At 38.0% G+C, this 20,235-nt stretch overlaps 1 protein-coding gene across 2 annotated transcripts in view; it reads left to right on the forward strand.

Annotated features, from left to right (window-relative positions):
* The window catches only part of LOC131691900 (neural cell adhesion molecule 2-like), a 252,986-nt gene extending 236,847 nt beyond the window's left edge, over positions 1-16,139 (forward strand). For both annotated transcript variants that reach the window (XM_058978643.1, XM_058978644.1), the window contains one exon: positions 12,243-16,139. In XM_058978643.1, the coding sequence (XP_058834626.1) occupies positions 12,243-12,586 (344 nt within the window). In that variant the 3' untranslated portion in view covers positions 12,587-16,139. The remainder of the gene's footprint in view (positions 1-12,242) is intronic.
* Positions 16,140-20,235: the final 4,096 nt, after the last annotated feature.

Genomic DNA, 20,235 nt, shown 5'->3' on the forward strand with positions numbered 1-20,235 from the left:
TTTTCAGCGATTTATATATCTGGTACAGTTTGCACTAGAATCAATCAGCGAGATGATTTTCAAACAATTTGTTCAAGGAATCTAGGAAAATTTTAACTTCAGCTTTTAACGGCAATGTTGCCAAATACACTCAAGTTTTTTTTGCGCGGTATTTTTTTACGCGGTTTTTTTTTACGCGAATTTTGAAATTAACGCGGTTTTCATTTACGCGGATTTTGAAATTTACGCGGTTTTCATTTACGCGGATTTTGGAATTTACGCGGTTTTCATTTACGCGGATTTTGAAATTTACGCGGTTTTCATTTACGCGGATTTTGAAATTTACGCGGTTTTCATTTACGCGGTTTTCATTTACGCGGCCTGTATCCCCCGCGTAAAAAAAAACCTGAGTGTATGCAACTTTTTAGTTTTAGACTAAAAGTACATTTTTCTCGTAATACGCATATGGCTTACTGTAAACCTTTTTTACACATTTATTTAACAATTTACATCCATCTGACAATGAGTCTAATGAACTAAATTACAAATAATTAACCTAAAGTGATAACAAACGATTTCTAAACTGTGCAGAACTAATGACGAAGTCGAAGTTGTCGGTAAAATCGTTGAAGCGACGGACCATTGCTAGTATCGGGCTGTTGGCAGCGTAGTCAGTGTTGCGCATTTCAGTCTGCAGCAGTGTTCGAGGACGAAGGACACGGGTTGGTGCGTAGAGGTTAATTTGTGATAGGAGATCGGGAACATCATATTCGGCGAGAAGAAGCTTACATACGAAGGTAGCTTGCGACGCGTGTCTACGATCTTCTAAAGTGTGCAGTCCTAGTAATCGACAACGGTCTTCGTATGGTGGCAAGTTCAACGGATCGTTCCAAGGCAATTGACGTAACGCATATCTTATGAATCTGCGCTGGACGGCTTCAATTGTTTGGCTCCAACTTGCATGGTAGCGTTGCAGCTGAACTCCAGCGATGTTGTAGTTGAAAGTAAACATGTTCCTCGTTCGATGAAAGCTGATAACAAAGCATTTAGCAACACTAAGAACCATCATGTTTCTTTTACACCAGCTATAAAAGGTATCAACGAGATACTGTAGCTCACGGCAATCGGCTTCTTTCCTTATAATTAGAAGTATTTTCAAGTCATCGGCGAAGAACAGTTTCCCTCCACGCATTAAGACGAAAGCCACATCATTCACGAACAGTGAAAACAGTAGCGGACCAAGTGTACTACCTTGAGGAACTCCAGAATGGTTGGAAAAGGACTCAGATTCATTGTCACCAATTTGAACAACGACTTTACGGTGAACAAGGTATGATCGAAGCCAACGGCAGAATCGGGCAGTGCATCCAAGTTTATCAAGCTTCGTTAGCAGTATCTCATGGTTAACAGTGTCGAAAGCAGCCTTAAGATCTGTGTAGATCGTGTCCACCTGCAGTTGTTTGGACATTTGTTCCGTACAAAAGGATGTGAAGGAGACCAGGTTCGTCTCCACCGATCGACCGGGAAAGAATCCGTGCTGACAAGTGCTTATGTAATGTTTACTAGCAGAGAACAGCACCTCGTTGATAAGTGATTCGAAATTTTTTGACTCGACTCTCAGCGAAGTGATTCCCCGGTAGTTCTCGATGTTGCCTTTGTCACCTTTCTTGTGTACCGGAAACATGACTGAACACTTCCAATTATCGGGGAATTCTTGCTGCGGAAATGACACATTGAAAAGGTGCGTCAGTGGAATCGCTAAAATATCCGAACATTTTTTCAGAACAGCTGAAGGCATTGCACTTAGTCCTGGAGCATACGACGATTTCGTTTTTTGTATTGCAGAGAGAACCGATTGTTCTGGAAGGGTGAATACATCCATATCCACCGCATCAACGGCAACATCACGGGACGCGTTGTCGAGCTCGATGGCAGTTGGTGCATCAGTAGTGAAGACACTCGAGAAGTAACTGGCAAATAGGGAACACTTTGTCGCCGTCCTAGTCGCTACTTCGCCATTGTAAACCATCCTAGACCCGTTTCCTTCCTCTTCGTATTAACAAAAGTTCAGAAGCCCTTCGGATTTCGTCGTAAGTTTTGTTGGATGTGGTTCACATATCCTTTGCACAGCAATTTATTATAACAGCGGTACTCATTACTGGCTATTGCGAAAAAGCGCTTGAGAATAGGGCATCGTCGATTTGTGTACGCACGTAGAGCTTTGGCACGGATGCGTTTCAGATTCCGAAGCATTGCGTTCGACCAGGGAGGCTCCCTGGGAGGTTGATAATTTGGAACAGATTTTTCAACACGGTCAAGGAGTAACCGAGTATAGAGATCAACTGCAACATCTACATCCATTTGATCAAGTAGTACACTCCAGTCAATCGGCAACAGTGAGCGACGTAGAGCTACTAGATCAGTTTTGCGAAAATTACGACGATTCACAGCTAAAGCTTCTTCATATAGTGGTGAACTAATGGTGGAAATGGAAATGGATCACACTGGAAGCTTCACTCACAGAACACTCAGGCAAAGCATTCTCATTGACGAAGACAAGTTCAAGAAAACGAGATTGATGGTTGGAAACCGTGCTTAATTGACTTAGTCCGTGAAAAGCCATTCCGTCCAGAAGTAAGCGGCTGGCAGGATTTGTTGTCGAGGATAACGGGTTAGGGTTAGCGTACCCACGTCCAGAAGAAACCCACATGAGTCCTGGTTGGTTGAAATCGCCAAGGACTATCATCACATCGTTTGTATCTGCCTGACAAGAAGCGCGCTCTATGGAGTCTAGGTTGAACTGCATATAAGAACAATCAAGTCGTTTTTCTGGAGGAATCTAAACAGCTCCAATAAAGTAGTTCTTCGTTTGCGTAGTAATCTTCGTCCAAACTGCTTCAATGCTTGATGAACTATCCACACCAAACTCACAGGAGGCAAGTGTGGAAGAAACAGCTATTAAAACTCCCCCGCTGCGACCATGGATACTGTTACGAGCACCTCGATCCGCACGATAAACCGCGTAAGATTTCCCAAAGAGCTGCATCGATGTAATACGATGATCAAGCCAAGTTTCCGTTAGAACGAAAATATCGTAGTCGCCGTCAAGAACAGGTAAGTACAAGTGCTCGATTTTCGTCCTGAGCCCTCTGACGTTTTGGTAATACAAACGCAAACCATCGACGCCATGTGCAAAGAGTCCCGACAAATTACAAGGACGTGATGTACCCGATGGCAAGCTGGAAACCAGAAGGTTTTCAGGAAGCGGATCGTCATTTAAAGCAAAATACTCGCCTGAGAAGGGAGTTGGGAAGACCCCCTCACGACCTCCGAACGCAGGGCCGGGATGACTAAGCTGGTCGCTGGCTGGTAGCACGACTGCGTCGGACTGCGCTCGGGGGCTTCCGTAGTGCGGCATAACAGACGTCCCGGTGATGGAAGCGCAGCGTGAATTCGTTTGTGCAGTCTCGGCGATGACGGCGGAACAATGCTTCTTCGTAACGGTGGCAAGTTGTGCAAGAAAGGAATTCGGAAATCGGCGATGTAACGTGTACTATTTCCCATCAGCTACTTAGTCACCATTGGGCTTTCCAAATTCTCAGTATGATTACATCCGCTTGGAGTTTGGAGTCGGTTTAGTCCGGGTCCACGATTGGGTTTTATTGACATGTCAATCTTGGGATACTGATGACATGCTTCTCAGGATTCTGTTTGGATACTTTACAGGATTCAAAATCAATCACATCGTTTCATATGCAAAAACATCGATTTCGAATCCACTACATTTGTGGTGCAATCATGCTGAATTTACTATAAAATAGCAGCGAAATAAAAAGAGGTATGGATAAAGTGTCAAGTAGTGAGCAATAGTAACGATAAATTTTGTTGATTAATAATTAGAATAATTACAAAACTCCTCAAAAAACGCTAATTGTGAGCTATTTTACTAGTAAAGTCATTTAATACCCTTTGTGCGTAAATCGATAGAAAATTTTGTCAGCCTGGAAATAACGATATAAAGCATATTTTTTAGATTAGAGTCTTTTAAGCACTTGCAAGTCTATTAAGGAAAAGTTTAGTAATGAATTTACAAAGAAATGAGAAGAGATAGGAATATGATGATGAAGAACAAGTTATGAATTGTCCTAAAACTCAACTTTTGTATAACAGATATTGCTATAATCATAATTCATTATTTTAAGAAAATTAACAAAAAAATTCCCCAAAAACACAAATTTTTAACTACTTAGTAATCAAAAGGTAATTAAAACTAATTAACTGAAAGATATGAGAACACCATTCCATTGGAAATTTCCTCACCTTTCGAATGGAACTAAAAAAATTAAAATGCAAAGTATGCTTTTTGAGTTAGTGTCTTTTTAAGACAAATAATTTTTTTACATAAAAAGTTCAATAAATCTCTTCTCCTTCTTGAATGAAACATAGGATCAAATACGACATTTGAAAACTAAGATTACCTATTTTGGTATGATATTATTGAAAATGCATATTAAGTGTATTGGTATAAACTTTTATGAAAAGTGACGGATCAACGTGCAAAAATATTCACAAATTACTCTCGATGGTAGGTGGAAATATAATGATTTTTTTAACTTCTAGCGAAGATTTCAGTTGCCCATATTTTCTGTATCCTGAGAACGCTTCAATTTAAATTTCAATGGCGGTTACAATTAGTAATCTATTTCATGGTATTGCTTCGTATAGAGCTTATTAAGCCTTATGTTCGGAACGAGAGTTCCGAACAAAACAATTCACAAGCATTAAGGGTGATTGGAAAGAGGGACTGCATTGTAATCGACTAAATGTACGGCTACCGGCAATAGTCGGTTTTTTTGCTACCGACAATAAATATAATCGCCAACATAGCCTAGACGCTGCAAACGCCCTTCTATTTACTATTTAACTGCCTAATTCACATTCTCCATATATCAGCTTATTATTACCAAATACGCCTTCAAATACTGAATCTGAAAATTATATTCTGTGCAAATGTCCTAAACATAAGTGTTAATTATTTGTTTCATGTTTAAAAAATCCTATTATCAGCATCCTTCAATATTATCAATTCAAACAATCTTTTTACGCAAGAATTTGAGACAAAATATTTTTGGCCAACCGTTTGTATTAAACCTCCCTACAGTGCGTTAGTCATTTGACGCGAAATAGTTATTTTTGTTTAGTAATCTTTGACCAAAAAGACATCTATGAATTTCTAAACAAATTGAACGTTACAATTTCCTAGTAACTGATTAAGGTCCATCAATAAGAAAAAAATAATGATATTTTTTAAAGACACCGTCAAGAAAAGAAGAACGAAAACGTATGGGTGAAAATACAAATTGAAAGATTAGAAAGTGCATTTCTCGACAAACATACGATTACTTGGCTTAAAAGCCAACTGTCAAAATTCTGTTTGAAAGGAAATTCCGGACAGACCATTACTCGCCAATCACACATGTTGGTAGTAAATAAAAGAGAAAAGTTTTCTCTTTCATTAACTGCTATGAACTGTGTTTAGCCAGCGACGGTTTGTCCGGAATTTTCTTCCAAAGAGAATTTTGACTATTGGCTTTTAAGCCGTAATCATATGTTTGTCATGATTTGTGTATTAATTGAGTTTTACCAAACATTTCAAAACATTCTGATACAATGGATCTAACTTTTTTCAATTAATTCAATTCATGAATTTTATTCGTTTTGTTTATTTTGTTCATATTTAACGCATGACTAATTTTAAATACATGATAATTTCATTCTAATCATTTATTTCAATTAGCATTCTTTTTATTCATTTTGTTTATTTGAGTACATTTAAAATATTTTATTCGTTTCAGTCTTTCGATTCATTCAGATGAGTTTACTCATTTCGTGCATATTATTCATATTAGCTTATTTTATCTGCTATCCTCATTTTATTAATTTTTCCAGTGATTATATTTTAGTCAGTTAGTTTATTTTAATAATATGATTAATATTTTTTCAGTCAATCATTTTATTAAATTCATCCAAATTATTAAGTTGACACAATTTATAATTTTATAACAGTTTTATTATCGCTTAATTTTCATTTTAATCATTATATTCGTTTTATTCTGTTTATGTTCTACTTCTGCCTATTAATTTTACCAATTCTATTTCATATTATTAATGTTATGTTTTATTTATTTTATTCATTTCATTTATTTCATTCCTTCTATTCATTTTATTACGTTTTTAATTTTATTAATTTTATTATTGTTCCAGCTCATACAATTTATTCAGTTTTTTTCGTTTCAAAAATTTTATTGATACTGTTCAGTCATTCTATTGACTCTTTTCATTCAAATTGTTAGAATGAAATCATTTAATTGAACCATTAAGCTTTACAACTTGTTTTCAATATATAATTTACATTTGAGCTGAACTAATTTGATTTATTTATTTTATATTTATTTGCCTTATATTAATCATTCTTGTTACTCTACGGGACCAGAAGGGTTTACCGTGCAAGGACCTCGATCCCAGGTCAAGCCACGGGGATCTGGCGAGACTGGGCTTTGCAACAGCCTTCTTTTCTGGGCCGCTAGCTCGATCGTGACTAGCACGCTTGCTCTCAGGGTCGGCTCTTCAGTGAAGATGCTGATTAAGGGACCGGGAATAAATGTAAAACAACTCTTTTTTCAATTGTAAACTTTTATTCCCAAACACTTACGGTGTGTCTTGTGTGGCGTGTATGTTGGTCGGCCGGCTGCTGATGCTGCTCGTGATGGTGATGTTGAAGGTGGGAAGTGATCTACGGTGTGGCGTTATGTAGATCGCAGAGCGGGGAACGCTGGAATGCGCGTGGCTCTCGATCGATCGCTGGTTGGTCGTCGTCGTGTGTTCGCTGGGAGAGTCTCTCCGGACCGATCAGTTTCCACAGGTTTATCTCCAGGCGGGTTTGCATTCCTGCTACTTGCAGCAATCGCTTTCCGGATAGATTTTCGGGTCCTGATTTGTCGCTAGCTTTACCGAATCGCTGATTGGTGGATCGGTGATGAATATTCAATATTTAAACTTTCGTTGAATTATTTCAAACTTTAGTGAAGAAAAAACCCTCGATGATGTACTTCGTCGAAAGATTGTACCGGAATAGACCTTTCCCAATGCCCAGACCCAGTAGCTCTTCCTTTTTTCCCTTTTTTATTCCCTTTCCTTATTCTCTATGCGACTCCGACAATCGTCACATTTTCTCTACGTTGGTAACAGCATCAGGGGAGTATTTTGTAATTGTATGTTAACAAATTATTTTTTAGTTATCTCCCATATCTCTTATAAATTTTGTTCCTAAAATGCGTTTTTCTAATTTTAAACTAAGGCAAGTTTTATAATTTATAATATTTGTGTTGAGGCGACTTACTTGGGGTTCAATTCAGGAGGTTTTTTTTTCCTTCTCCTGCAGAGACGGCCCAGGATGATCATCGGCGATCAGGCGAAATTAGCTGCATCCACTACCAAACGCAGCTTGTTTCACGGTAAACATTTTCCTCTACACTGCACTGCACTAAGGGTCCTTTCTTCTCTAGAAAACTAGAATCGATCTTTCACTGCACTTATTGGTTTATCGGGAGAAGTTTCACAGCTCCAATATTTTCAATAAAATTTATCACTCGCGACGCCGGACTATTCACGGTGGAACGCACGCACAAGGTAATCTTATCCACTCCCTTTGTCAGCTGATTTGCCTATTCCGTCTTACACGGTGCAGTGATCATTTTTTCTATGTGTTGGTGTGGTGTCCGATCGATCAGTACGGTCTTGCTATCGCAGTTTATGCTGCATTGCGGGATTTTGTGCAGATTAGTAGGGTGTCGCTCCCTTGTTCGGGGTTTGTGGTGGTCAACATTTGTAGGTTTATTTAATTTGGGCAATTAGTTTCAATTCATTCCGGTTTAGTTAAATTTGTGTTCAGGCTTAAATAATTCATTTAGATTTAGATTAACAACTATAGCTCTAGGCACTTCTCTCCTCGACATCCCGGCCAATAAACAAGTCGAATAAAATAAATTAAATAAAGGGTTGGAAATTGAAACCAGGTAATGTAATGAGTAAGAAGAATAAGATAATAAAAATGAGCAAAGTCATCCAAATGAATTTTTAAATTCAATGAATAAAATGATTAAAATAAATAAACTAAATAATACAAAAATAAAACAAATAAGACGAATGAATTCACGAATAGCATGAAGAATATGTATCAAATGAATAAAATGAACCAAATAGATGAAACGATTCAATTGTACCATATGAATTAGATGAATTTATGAATAATATGAATAATCTGTATTAAATGTATAAAATAGATAAAGTGAGTAAATCGAATAAAATAAATAGAATGACTAAAACTCAATAAACGAATAAAATAAAAAAAAATGAATTAAATAAGCAAAGCGAATAAAATAAAATAAGACGACTAAAAACAAAAAAATGAACCACAATAATAAATTTAATAATACTAGAAACATTAGCAAAATAAACAAAAATAAATGAAATGATCAAAATAAACGGATTAGGTTTAATAAGGAGAAACATAAAATATGTCCCGATTTTGTCAATATCACTATTTGTCAGCCTAAAATACAGCAAGGCGTTGATAAAAACGGGTCTTCACTGTAAAAATAACAAAATAAATTAAAGATATGAAACTAACAAAAAAAAGAAAATAGTAAATAGATCAGGTAACCCACACCAAAAAAAATGAATTGCAGACATGACACAAATTAACTCATTGAAATTCACGAAATGATGAAACATCACCGGTTTCCGTTTAATTTCACATGAAACATATACTTTACATGCGCAATGACATAACATTACAGTTACTACTATTGGAGTAAATTTACCTGATTTACGAAATTCAAACGTAAAACTTAGTAATTTTTGATGCTCGTATATGTCAGTGTCAGAAGACGTAAATTTACACTATTTTTATAGGTGTGCAAATAAATATCAATAGATAAAATATATAGTTCCTATGGTACAGGGAGAGACTTGTTGGTAAACTCGACTCCTACCAACAGAAGACAAAAGATTGGTCCGTATGATTTTAAGCCTGTTTCTAATGACTGCCACGTCTAGTTTTTCAAGGTAGTTTAATAACTTTCCCTATTTGGTAATCTCCAGCTAATTTATTGGCCATAAAAGGAAAAAAATGTGACAACATATTAATCGAAATAAAAAAGAAAAAGAAAATGAAATAATGAACGAAATGAATTTATTTGTCATCGTTTCCCAAATTTCAAAATGTTAGTAATACAGGTACTTTGGTTGGCTACAAAAAGTAAAAGTAAGCGTGCCAGTGATCTCATGAATTGTTAACAATATTTTTGTTGGGATAGTAAACGCCGAATATTCAACGAAATGGCAACAAAAGAAGATTTTTAATAATCTAGTACCTCTCTTATCCCGAAGCTAGGGAACGGGATATTTGATGAGCTATTCAATTTTTTTGTCGATGTTTTGCACCTACTTTTTGTAATGGATTTAATCTACCTTTTATATTGACAAGTAATATCTATGTACGGTCTTGCATTAGCATTGCATTTGTTGATGTGGTGGTGTTAGATAACTCTTAGGCAGTATTTTTTGCAGAGAATTTATAAATAGAGATTTGGCTCTAACTTGTAATTTAAGAAAAACAGTTTTAGTGTTTTACTCCTAAACTAGCCTTAACCTATGAATCTTATGAGACTTATGGTCTTTTAAAGTAAATTAATGTACTTTATTTTGTTTTTTTTTGCAAGGTGCAATTGGGATTGTCATACATCCGTTGATAGTAAAACTTTTTCGATGAAAACATTTTTAACTACTTTGTGTAATAAAATTTTGCGTTCTTGGTTAGGGAAAATGAAGGAAAGCTTCTTTTTTAATGAGGGTTAATAAAATTTGCCTTCTCGCGGGCATAAATCAAATTATATTGCATCAACTTGCTGACGCTTCTCGACGGCTGGAACTAGAATACTTGTGCGCAATCAAGTTCAAAATGGTCGAGTGTTATTTTTTATAAATCCGTGCTGACCTTCGTCAATTATGTTTGATGATGCCACGTACATCGGATTGTAAATAAACTGTTCCAGAACTTTGTCCAGACACTTCAGTAGTGTGATCCCTCGAATTTATATTTTCAGTGGACTGATCCCGATTTTTCAATATACTGCGGTGTTCGGACGCAGCATGTAGTGCGGTACTGTGTTTAGATACGGTAAACTCTTGCAGCTGTTGCTTCTGACCATTTGATTGACATGTAGACGATCGCATCCGAGCAATACTATTTCTAGCTAAGGATGGCGTCATTCGTAGAAGCGCTTCATAAAAAGACTGAATTATAAAAATTAAAAACCAATTTATTGTTACATATAATTTTTGTTTAGTTTGCAAAGTGTACATTCACCATTGAACTTTACACGCTAGTTCGCTCACAGCAAAAGGAGCATAACCTGATGTCTGCATGTTTTAGAACAGATAGCGCGTATATATAAAGGGCCTCGTTAGAATTCCAAATCGATCTGAAAACATCAAACGTACCATTCCGAGCTGAAAGCAATCTTTTAATTTAATTCGAAACAATTTAATTGCAGGGATTTAACTCGGCTATCAGCAGAAAACCGGTATCCGAATGCGTTCCGAAAGGAGCTACCGAAGCGAAACGTTCTGTCTTGCCAGGAAGCAAGCCGGAAGGCGCAGGTGAAACATTCTCTTTATGTCTTCAAAGGGTATTGTTTCAAACGGATTGCCCGATATCTCTCCGACATGCTCGATTGGAGAACCTTTCACCAAGTTAATCGATATGTGAAAAAAGGGTAATCTTCCGGGGTGCACTGTTGGAATGTTTTAGTATGGATTAGTTATGGTAAAGAATTGACTTTTATGAGTAATCAAGCGTCTCCATCGATTTTCCTCGGATGGAGGAACATGGTCGCCAGCGAAAAATTTTCCATATTCGAAATATTCATCGTCCAAGTAGAAATTTGATATACCAGCGTGTTCGTGGGTTTCTTGTCATGTTATGATAGAAAAAAAGTACATTAGAAGCCACACCAAGGCCGCCTGCCAGTTCACACTGGCATTAAATTGTTTGTTCCCATTTTTTTCTCTTTCGCTGTACAATCAACAAAAAAACGAACTGAAAACGTTGTTTGCATACCCACCCCTTATTTGCACATACCGCTCACTTTTTTGAACTTCCACTGCACGGAAGAAATTTTTCTTTTGCGATTCACTTGTTTCGTGTCATCTTCTTCACCCACAGCCGATCACGGAAGAAAGGTTCCAACACCAAAAAGCAGATGATAGTCACAAGCCGGAGAGTTTGTGTTGTAAAACCACCGAAGACTGAGGTAGCGCGGTAAAACCCATCTCCGTGACTGACTGACTGACTGACTGACTGACGCCATAGTGGTGGTAGGTTTTTGTTGTGTTTCTTGTTTGTTTTTTCACCCGTCAGACGTCCACCTACATACGCGGTTGTCGTCTGCTTTCAGTTGGAACTTTTATAGGGAAAGCAACCAAAGCTCATCAGTCGTTTTTTTTCATCATCGAGCCAAGGCATAAGACCGTTGCTAGAAACTGTTTTGTTTGAACTAATTTTACATAATACAGTGAATGGAAATTTATTGCAACCGCTTTCACTTCGACTGCGGGATATGGCAAGTTACAAATTTCCAGTAAAGCGGCAGAAAAAGATTGAAATTTATATATGTAATGGAAAATGGGGAGTTTATGTTTTTGTTGTTGATCTTTCGTCCGCGCTGAAGAAATGTTAGTAGCTTTTTTTCGAGCTCGTGCCGCTTGAAATAAAATCCTATGGAATTTATTCTGGAGAATTGAATCAACAACTGCAACTCGCTGTGCGGTGGTGAAATAAAGAAGTATAAAATTTCACCGTGTAATAGTTTCCGGCAAGATGAGAATAAAAAAAAAAACGCGCAACTAAACTGCGCTTCATTCCGCAGTGTCGACCACATTTCAGGACACTGTCACAGTTGCCACTTTATGTCCGGGACGGCCGAGTAAAACCATCCGATGGAATAAAAATATTTCCATAATAATAAATCTTCCCGCTCGTAAGTTGGTCATGGAGAGTGCTCCATTCCGTGGGGTCACAGAATTTTAGCACTCCACATTCCAACTACTCGTCCGACACTTTGGGGCAAACGGGGCTCCAGCTCGGCATCGAAAAGGAAAGATTTTTAATGTACGTTCTCGTCTCTTTTTCTCGTTCACAGGTGAAAAACCAGCCGCAATGCAACATCCGAACAAAAGTCCCACGGCAGCATCCGGTGCGAGCAGTGGAGGAAGCACTACCACAGCCGTCAGTCGGCGACTAACGAGCTCTTCCAGTTGCTGGCTGGCCGCTCTGCTGCTGACCTGGACCTACTACTGGTCCTCTCCGTGGATCCTGGTCTACCCCGGTCACTACTTCGCTCGAGTATCTTCCTCTGTGAGAACGCTGCCAGCGGTGGTGTTCCGTTCTACGACTAGCTTTAGGGTGACATTTTGTATACTACTAGTGCTGGTCACCGTGAAGACTATATTCAGCAAAAGTATTAAATTGTTCGATGCGGTTTAAATTCGGCGGACAGGGGGGGAGAGAACCATGGAATGATGACCGAGTTCAACGCTGGCCACGGTTGGTGGTGGTACTCAAGGGCCTATGCAGGTTAGAGGAGTTCGTTTCTAGAGACAACTAGTTATAAATATTTTGTACAGGTTTTCTAGTATTAAAGTGTATAGAGTTAATCTTGCTCTGTTTAGGGAATGTTGAAATTGCGAATGGGTTTCCGAATACTATGAATACCAGACCGTGTGAACACAGTTCAGTGGGATACCGACTTTCACCAGACCAGACGAAACATCAAAGAGTCTGCTGCAGCTTTTCTGTTGGATTGAGGGGAAAAATTTCCAGTACGTTCAAACCAAAGTCAGGCCGGCAATAAGTCAATTCACAGTCAAGGTACTACCCTACGTTCCCTTCGGAACGATTTATGAGGGTATATGATTCGTATAACAATAGCCCACCTGCCTAAAAGATGAGTGGTCGAATGTCATAAAGCAAAACTCTTGTCGAAAGAACTCACCACATCGCAAATAAAAGGATAGAAGGTACCTAGCGTGCTTTTGCTTTCCGGTAACGCCTTCATCTAGCAAAAGCAATGGAACTTCACCTACAACGCCTTTTCCAAGGGGATGGTTGGTAGGCTAGAAGTGAGGAGTATACATACCATCATTCAGTTCAAGCCCCAGCCACAGGCAGGCAAAGACTCACGGAAGGATTTATGATGGATATTTTTCAGAATCAAATTTGCCAGCAATAAAATTGGTTGCCACCTTGGGGTGATTTATAGGTGATGGCTGGAGGGAAGCGACGAAGTGCTGTTGGATATGTTTTACGTTCATGTTTTCGGTATCGCAGTTGGAAGTAATCAATAAGTTCAATTCGAATAAATGGGGAATCAATAACGGGAAATCGAACTTTAACTCTTTCGAAACCAAAAAGTAATGGATATTGAATTTATTTTGGTATATGAATTGGTCGATTGAAATGTAGAACAGCAAAAACTTGAAGAACACCAAGAATGAAAAGGTTGGAGGAATTAATATCAATAGTTTCTAGATATCTCAGGTCATTACAATTGATGTCTTCGATATCATAACAAATTACTCGAAATATAGGAAATTTGTTTTTTTCAAGGGGTTTCCAACAGCGTTGATTACATGTCACTCACGAAAAAAATTACCTAGATTATTTCATGGTTTTAAAGATTATTCTTTCGAAAGTCCGATTAATATTTGATTACACGATTGCTGTAAAATTCCTCAATTACTCTAGCTTACTTGCAATCAAAGTGAATTCCTATTGGAATTACTTCAGATTATTCGATTATTTTAAGTGGAATCTGCTCATCGCTATTTTATTAGATAATCCATTTAACCATTCTAGTACTGCTGGATTTTTTTACTTTAAAAGCCACAATGTATGTGAACTCACAAAAAATCAAAACGACAATTCGGATAAATAAGAAACTGTTGTTTGCTTGTTTTTTTATCATTTCTTATACACAATCTTCAACAACTAATAATTAAACGATTTTCTTGTGTTGATTGCAGGGGAAATTCAAATGACCTATGCTCACAAAGAGAAAAACACATCAGTCTTTTTGGATATCGAGTGGCTGCATCAGCATGCAGACCCGTAGCGTGCGGTTGGCCCGCGTCAAGGGCGCTAACCTTAGAGTGGCACTGAAATCTTGATCTGTGTTATAAAATAAGTGAAGATAAATCATAAATTATTGCTCGAAATGAAAAGACCGAGGAATAATTTATGATTTATCTCCTTAATGCTGTAGAAAAGATCGTGAAGAAAGTTAGATCTTTTATCATCGTGAAGATTTAACTCCATCCCGTACCGTGAAAATTAAAGTCTTCTCAGTGCCGCTAGAAGTTACCCAAAATCATAACGTTCTCGGCAACTATCCTAGACCCAACCAATCCTGCACTAAAATGCAACTCTAATTGAACTGTTTGGGATTTTTGTTGTTCCTGATGTACAGAACAGCAGAAACAGTCACAGATGTCTCCACAAGGGGATCGTTTTCTTGCATTTAATGCAAAACATGACGCGCGGTATGAGCACGCAGACGAACCTTGTCGAAGAACATTTGCTTAGACAACACAATCGCAGACGCGATACAAGTTTGGAGGGATATACAATTTCATCCCATCCTGTGATTCAAAATCTCACTCACTGGAGAAAGGGGTCCTTGAAAAAGCCAACCCTATTCACCCCATGCAAGATCAGATCGATTCAGTAACCCCACCGTCGATCTCAACTATATGAACAGACATGTGGACACGGTAGTCCTTCAGATAAAACTTCGATGGTGAATCTTGTTCGACATCCATTTATCCCACTGTCTTTTTCAGAATAATTTATTTATACGCGGGCCTAGAACCCAGCGAAAAGTAAAAACTTGAAGAATAGGAACGGTGGGACAGAAATTACGGGAGATACTAGAAATTTAAAAACGAGTCAGGAGATAATAAAGCAAAAGTGTGATCGCCTATCGTTTCTCGATGTATGGCTGGATGCTAATTCATGTTAATTCCGATCTAATGATATGCACCGTACTCATCAATTGACTAACCAGTTCACAGCTCCTAAAAAATTGTCTTCTCAGTATACTGGTCTTGATATACAGTCTCCTGAATAAATGCCCCGCCCGTTGCCATCAAACACCCACCGTCAACTGATTTCACACATGAACAGTTCAAGATTTGTGGGATAATTTACATAAAATGAACGATAGTCAAACACGAACGATTTGCGATCGAATCTTTTAGATTTCGGCGTTGTTACAGGTTTCCAGCCATTGGAAATATTTGAAACGGTTGGTGAAGGAACAAATATTCAAATAAATTTTTCGGATTGTTGTATGATAGAGGCGGGTTGTATTCCTAAATCGCTTGCTCAGTTGACCGATCCGCACGTATAGTCACCCAAAAAATTCGTCCGTTGCCTTTAAACATCTAACGATAACTGATTTCACGAAGTCTCCTAAAAAAACGCCTCGTCAATCGCATTCAAGTACTTGACTACGAATGATATTGCAAATAAAACCTGCAAAGTTGCTCTATATTGATGTCTACCCGGTTAGATTGCCACAACGTTGAACAATTTCCCACCAAGGACGCTAGTCTTGGGAGAGCACTGAAAATTTTATTTGCTTCATTGACTAAGTGTAGATAAGTCACTAAATAAGTCCGGATATGTGTGCAATTTCCAAGTACACACTAAATTATTACTCGAAAGTCGAACTGAAAGGGGCGCAAAACTGAGACTCTGCCAAGGGCACAAGATAACCACGCTACGGCTCTGTCAGCACCGATATTAAACAACTTGCTATCTTTCGCATGACGATTCACAAACATCACAATTTGGCAAGTGGGTCTTCTTCAGGATTCATATCATAGCCCCCTTTTGTACAATTTGTTTGTAAATGATGACGATGTTTTGTTATTTTTTGCACGAATCCATTTTTTCGTACATTAATAAGAATATGGTAAGGTGCTCTAATGTGTCCAAGCTCGTTTTGGAATGGCCATTGAATTAATATAAAAAATAATCTCAGGTTCTAAAAAAAATTGAAGCTGTAGTAATTTAGATTTAAAAACATTAAATTGTAAAACAATAAAATGTTGGCACTGTCAAGCTAACATAGACGTGTTAGTTAAAATAAACAATCTAAATATAAAAATGAATCACTACGAAAGAACCCAAATAAACACTTCATTTGCTTCAGAAGGCAACAGTTAATGTGCTTCCGTTTGTGTTCATTGTTGCCTTGTTCCCAAATCATTGTCAAGAGTTGTACTTATCTTGAAAAAATATATGATACCTTGAAAATCTAATCTCATACATATCTGCAACGATGTAATATACTGCATTTTGAAATAAAGCAGGATTCATGATGAATGCAAGAGTAACTAGGAGATTAAATATTTTGCAATGTCGTCCTCTAACGCGACATTTAGACTTCTGTATTTAGTGGTTTCAAAACACCACGGAATTTTTGCGAATTTCTTCGACGACGAGTTATTAAAAGCAGCATCAGGCATGCAAACGTTTTCCTCCTAAATTGGAATAAGTCTAGCAAGAATCGAAATTCACGGATTATTTTCTTTTTAAAATTTAAGTGGGATAGGTCAATAGATAAAAAGGCCGAAAAGTCGTCTGTAAAAATGAGAATAAATGGTTTGTCAAATGCATGTAACATTTTGTGGAGGGGAAGTTAACTAAACTGAAACTTAACGAATTTAAACTGAATAAAAAATATCAAAGATATTATTTCGTAACGTGCTTACCAGGAGTCAAAAAATATCTAATAGAGGGTAAAACGTAAGCCATTTTTGGGATGACGATTGTGTGACAAATGCCAAAATCTAAAAAGATTCTAAATCGAAAAACACAATGGGGAATGCATGTCAGACTGATCCAGTAACATTTAATACAAAATCTATTTTTGAAAGTAGGCAAATCCTGTTTCTTATTCACATTATTATATGACCCAGTTTATCCTTAATCCGTTTTTGTCGATAATATTTAAAAAACTAAAATGTTTAAACACCCGTTTTGGTATTCGCCGATAAAGGATATCGCTAACGGGCGTAGTTTACTATACAGAACACAAGAGTACCTTGTAGCCGGCAATGAGGATCGTTATACATCGTTAGTTATTACTTGAGTTTGTGGCCCAATCATTTTGATATATTCTGAAATACAGGTTTTGAATGAAATTTAAGTATGTGAGAGTGTTATTAAACCACTAGTAAAATATCTTGTGAAATTCATATGTGGAATAACTGAAAAAATATTTAAAAAATGAGAGCGAATAGGTGAAAATCGAAATAAAATTGGTCTAGCAGTTTCGAATTATTTTACGGTTACTTTATAATTAATTGATTACATTGTACCTATGGTGGATTACGTGAATTATTTTAGGAATAAAGACAATTACCCTGATTATTATTGATTACCAATGTAATCAATGGATTACCGAATTATTTAGAAATATCAAACTAATCTTTGATTAAGTCTCACTATGTTGGCTTGTTGGAAACCCCTTGGTTTTTTTATGCAATGGGAAAGCATAACTCAGCAGATGCTTACTATATGTACTGAAAATATTAACATAGAATACATCTACAGTTTTAATATGGTGTGAGATTTTAAATGTGCTTATCTTTCGTACTATTTATCGAATAGATTTATTTTTGGAACTTTTCAATCATAAATAAGCACAACATTATTGTATTAAATTTCGAAGTGTGTGCGACTAGCAAATATTTTTTTAACAGCTCAAAGTATTCCAGGAACGAAATTATTTGCGTAAAGCAAAATAAAAACATGGGTATATGGTAAGATAGGTAAATAGCAGACGGGTGCTTGCTATTCGGGCAGTCAGTCACGCGTGAGAAGTGATTCTTATCTGTGAAATCTCTGCATTGTTTTGGGTAACCATGATCTGTTATTTTTTCTACCAACTCCAAAATATGGTTCCAAATTTAACAGCTATCAAATAAGTCGTACAGAATTTGGGTTGATAAACAGAATGTGGTCAATTTTTCACTAATAGTATTTCTTGCAGCTACTCTAATCACTTCCTTCGATATAAGAATGAGTCTTCGTTGCTTCCAGGCTATCGATTCGTAGATCTTTGCGAATCAACTCTAATAGAAAGTTGTCCGTTTCCTCCATTTGGGCATTTTCGTCAGAATAAGCACTTCTTCTAAAAGACAACCAAAAGCCCGTTTGAGTTGACACTATTCATCATTCTCAAATGGGCATAAAACCCGTATATGGTAGCATAAAACGGAAGGTCAACGCAGTATTAAAATCTACAACACTAATTACACTTAGTTTAACTCAGTTATGCTCCGGTGATATCATTAATGTTCCAGGGTCACCCTATTCTGAAACATTTTTGCAGGTTCTCTGAATTCAAAGAGGTGTTAGAATTCATTAAAGATGCACTACTAAGCGTTGTTCTGTAATGCCAATCTATCAGCTGTTCGATTAAAGAAAGCAGACCGAATGCGAAGAAACCTAGACTGGACATTTTCATTCAGTTGCACTAGCGTATTCGGTCCATCGATTTCGGACATCAACAAAGTTTTGCTGCAACGAGCTTCATACGGAAGTAGGTTCATCGGGGTAACCCAGACTAGGTTCCTTAGAGCGTATCAAACAAATTTCCGCAGAAGACTTTCGATACAGGCTATCCAGTTATTGTAATATAGAGCCCACACAATCATGGAAAATTTCAGATGAGAGCGACCGAGTGTACAATGCAGTGAAAAAAGAAAAAGTGGGTTATCGAGTTCACTTGCAAGTTTCGAAACGTAGCCAAGTTGTCCGTTTATCTTTTCCACAACCACTGGTGTTTTCATACGTCTCCCAACCTTTGAACGGAACGGATCGTTATATTTCACAGTGGTGCTCGGTGTGTAAATTTTAGTGAGTCAAGGTCATCCTTTGTTCGTTCGTTAGCAGCCGTTCTGCTGGTGCCGACAGTAAATCCAGTACATTGTTTTCGCTGGTGCGGAACAATCGACGTTGTTTGCAGATAAGTTTTGCTTTATTTTTTTTCCTCGTTTGCTTTCTTTCCTTTTCCCTACTTTTACTCTACCTTGTAATCAAATAATAAGACACATTCCCGTTTATATAACGCTCTGCCCTCGTGCTTAAATGGCCGAGGGCGAAATACCATCTGATGTAATCATGGAAGTCCCTGATCCCCCTAATACTCGCATTGCTCCCCGTATAAAGCAGTACCCAGAAGGTTCCTCTGGGCCATGGGTGGTATATTTTCGGACCGGAGAGAAACCGGTTAATATATTAAAACTTTCTCGAGATCTGACTGCTAATTACCCGGCCGTAACTCAGATAACACGTGTTCGGGCAAACTAGATACGTGTTCTAGTGAGTGATCTCGGCCAGGCAAACGCGATTGCTTGCTGTGAGCGCTTTACGCGGGAATTTAAAGCGTACGTGCCTTGTGTGGCCTGTGAAATCGATGGGGTAGTGTCCGAACCGGGCCTGAAATGCGAAGAACTGTTGGAGCACGGGGTTGGCTGCTTTAAGGACCCCTCTCTTGAACAGATTAAGATCTTAGAATGCAAACAATTGTATACCGCAAACACCGAGGGAGGTAAGACTACCTACTCTCTATCAGGCTCGCTTCGGGTGACATTCGCCGGGTCCTCTCTTCCCAACTACATCCTCCTTGACAGGGTTCGCCTACCAGTTCGCCTGTTTGTACCGCGGGTCATGAGCTGCAGCAATTGCAAGCAGTTGGGCCACACAGCCACATATTGTGGAAATAAGAAACGATGCGGCAAATGCGAAGGAGAGCATGAGGATGACTCTTGCGACAAAGAAACTGAAAAGTGTATTTGCTGCGGGGGCCCTTCACATGCTCTTAAATCATGCCGTGCGTACAAGCAGCGCGGGGATAAAATTAAGCGCTCCCTTAAGGAACGCTCAAGGCGTTCTTATGCAGAAATGCTAAAGAATGCTTCGCCATCTGTCCTGTCCGAAAATCCCTATGCTGGTTTGGCTAACGTTGAGCAAGAATCTGACGACCCACGAGAGGGAACATCTTTGGTTAACCCAGGGGAATCCAGGAAGAGGAGAAATCCAGCCTCCCCTACATTGCCCCG

This window comes from Topomyia yanbarensis, chromosome 3 (genome assembly GCF_030247195.1).
Source record: "Topomyia yanbarensis strain Yona2022 chromosome 3, ASM3024719v1, whole genome shotgun sequence".
Classification (NCBI taxonomy): Eukaryota; Metazoa; Arthropoda; class Insecta; order Diptera; family Culicidae; genus Topomyia; species Topomyia yanbarensis.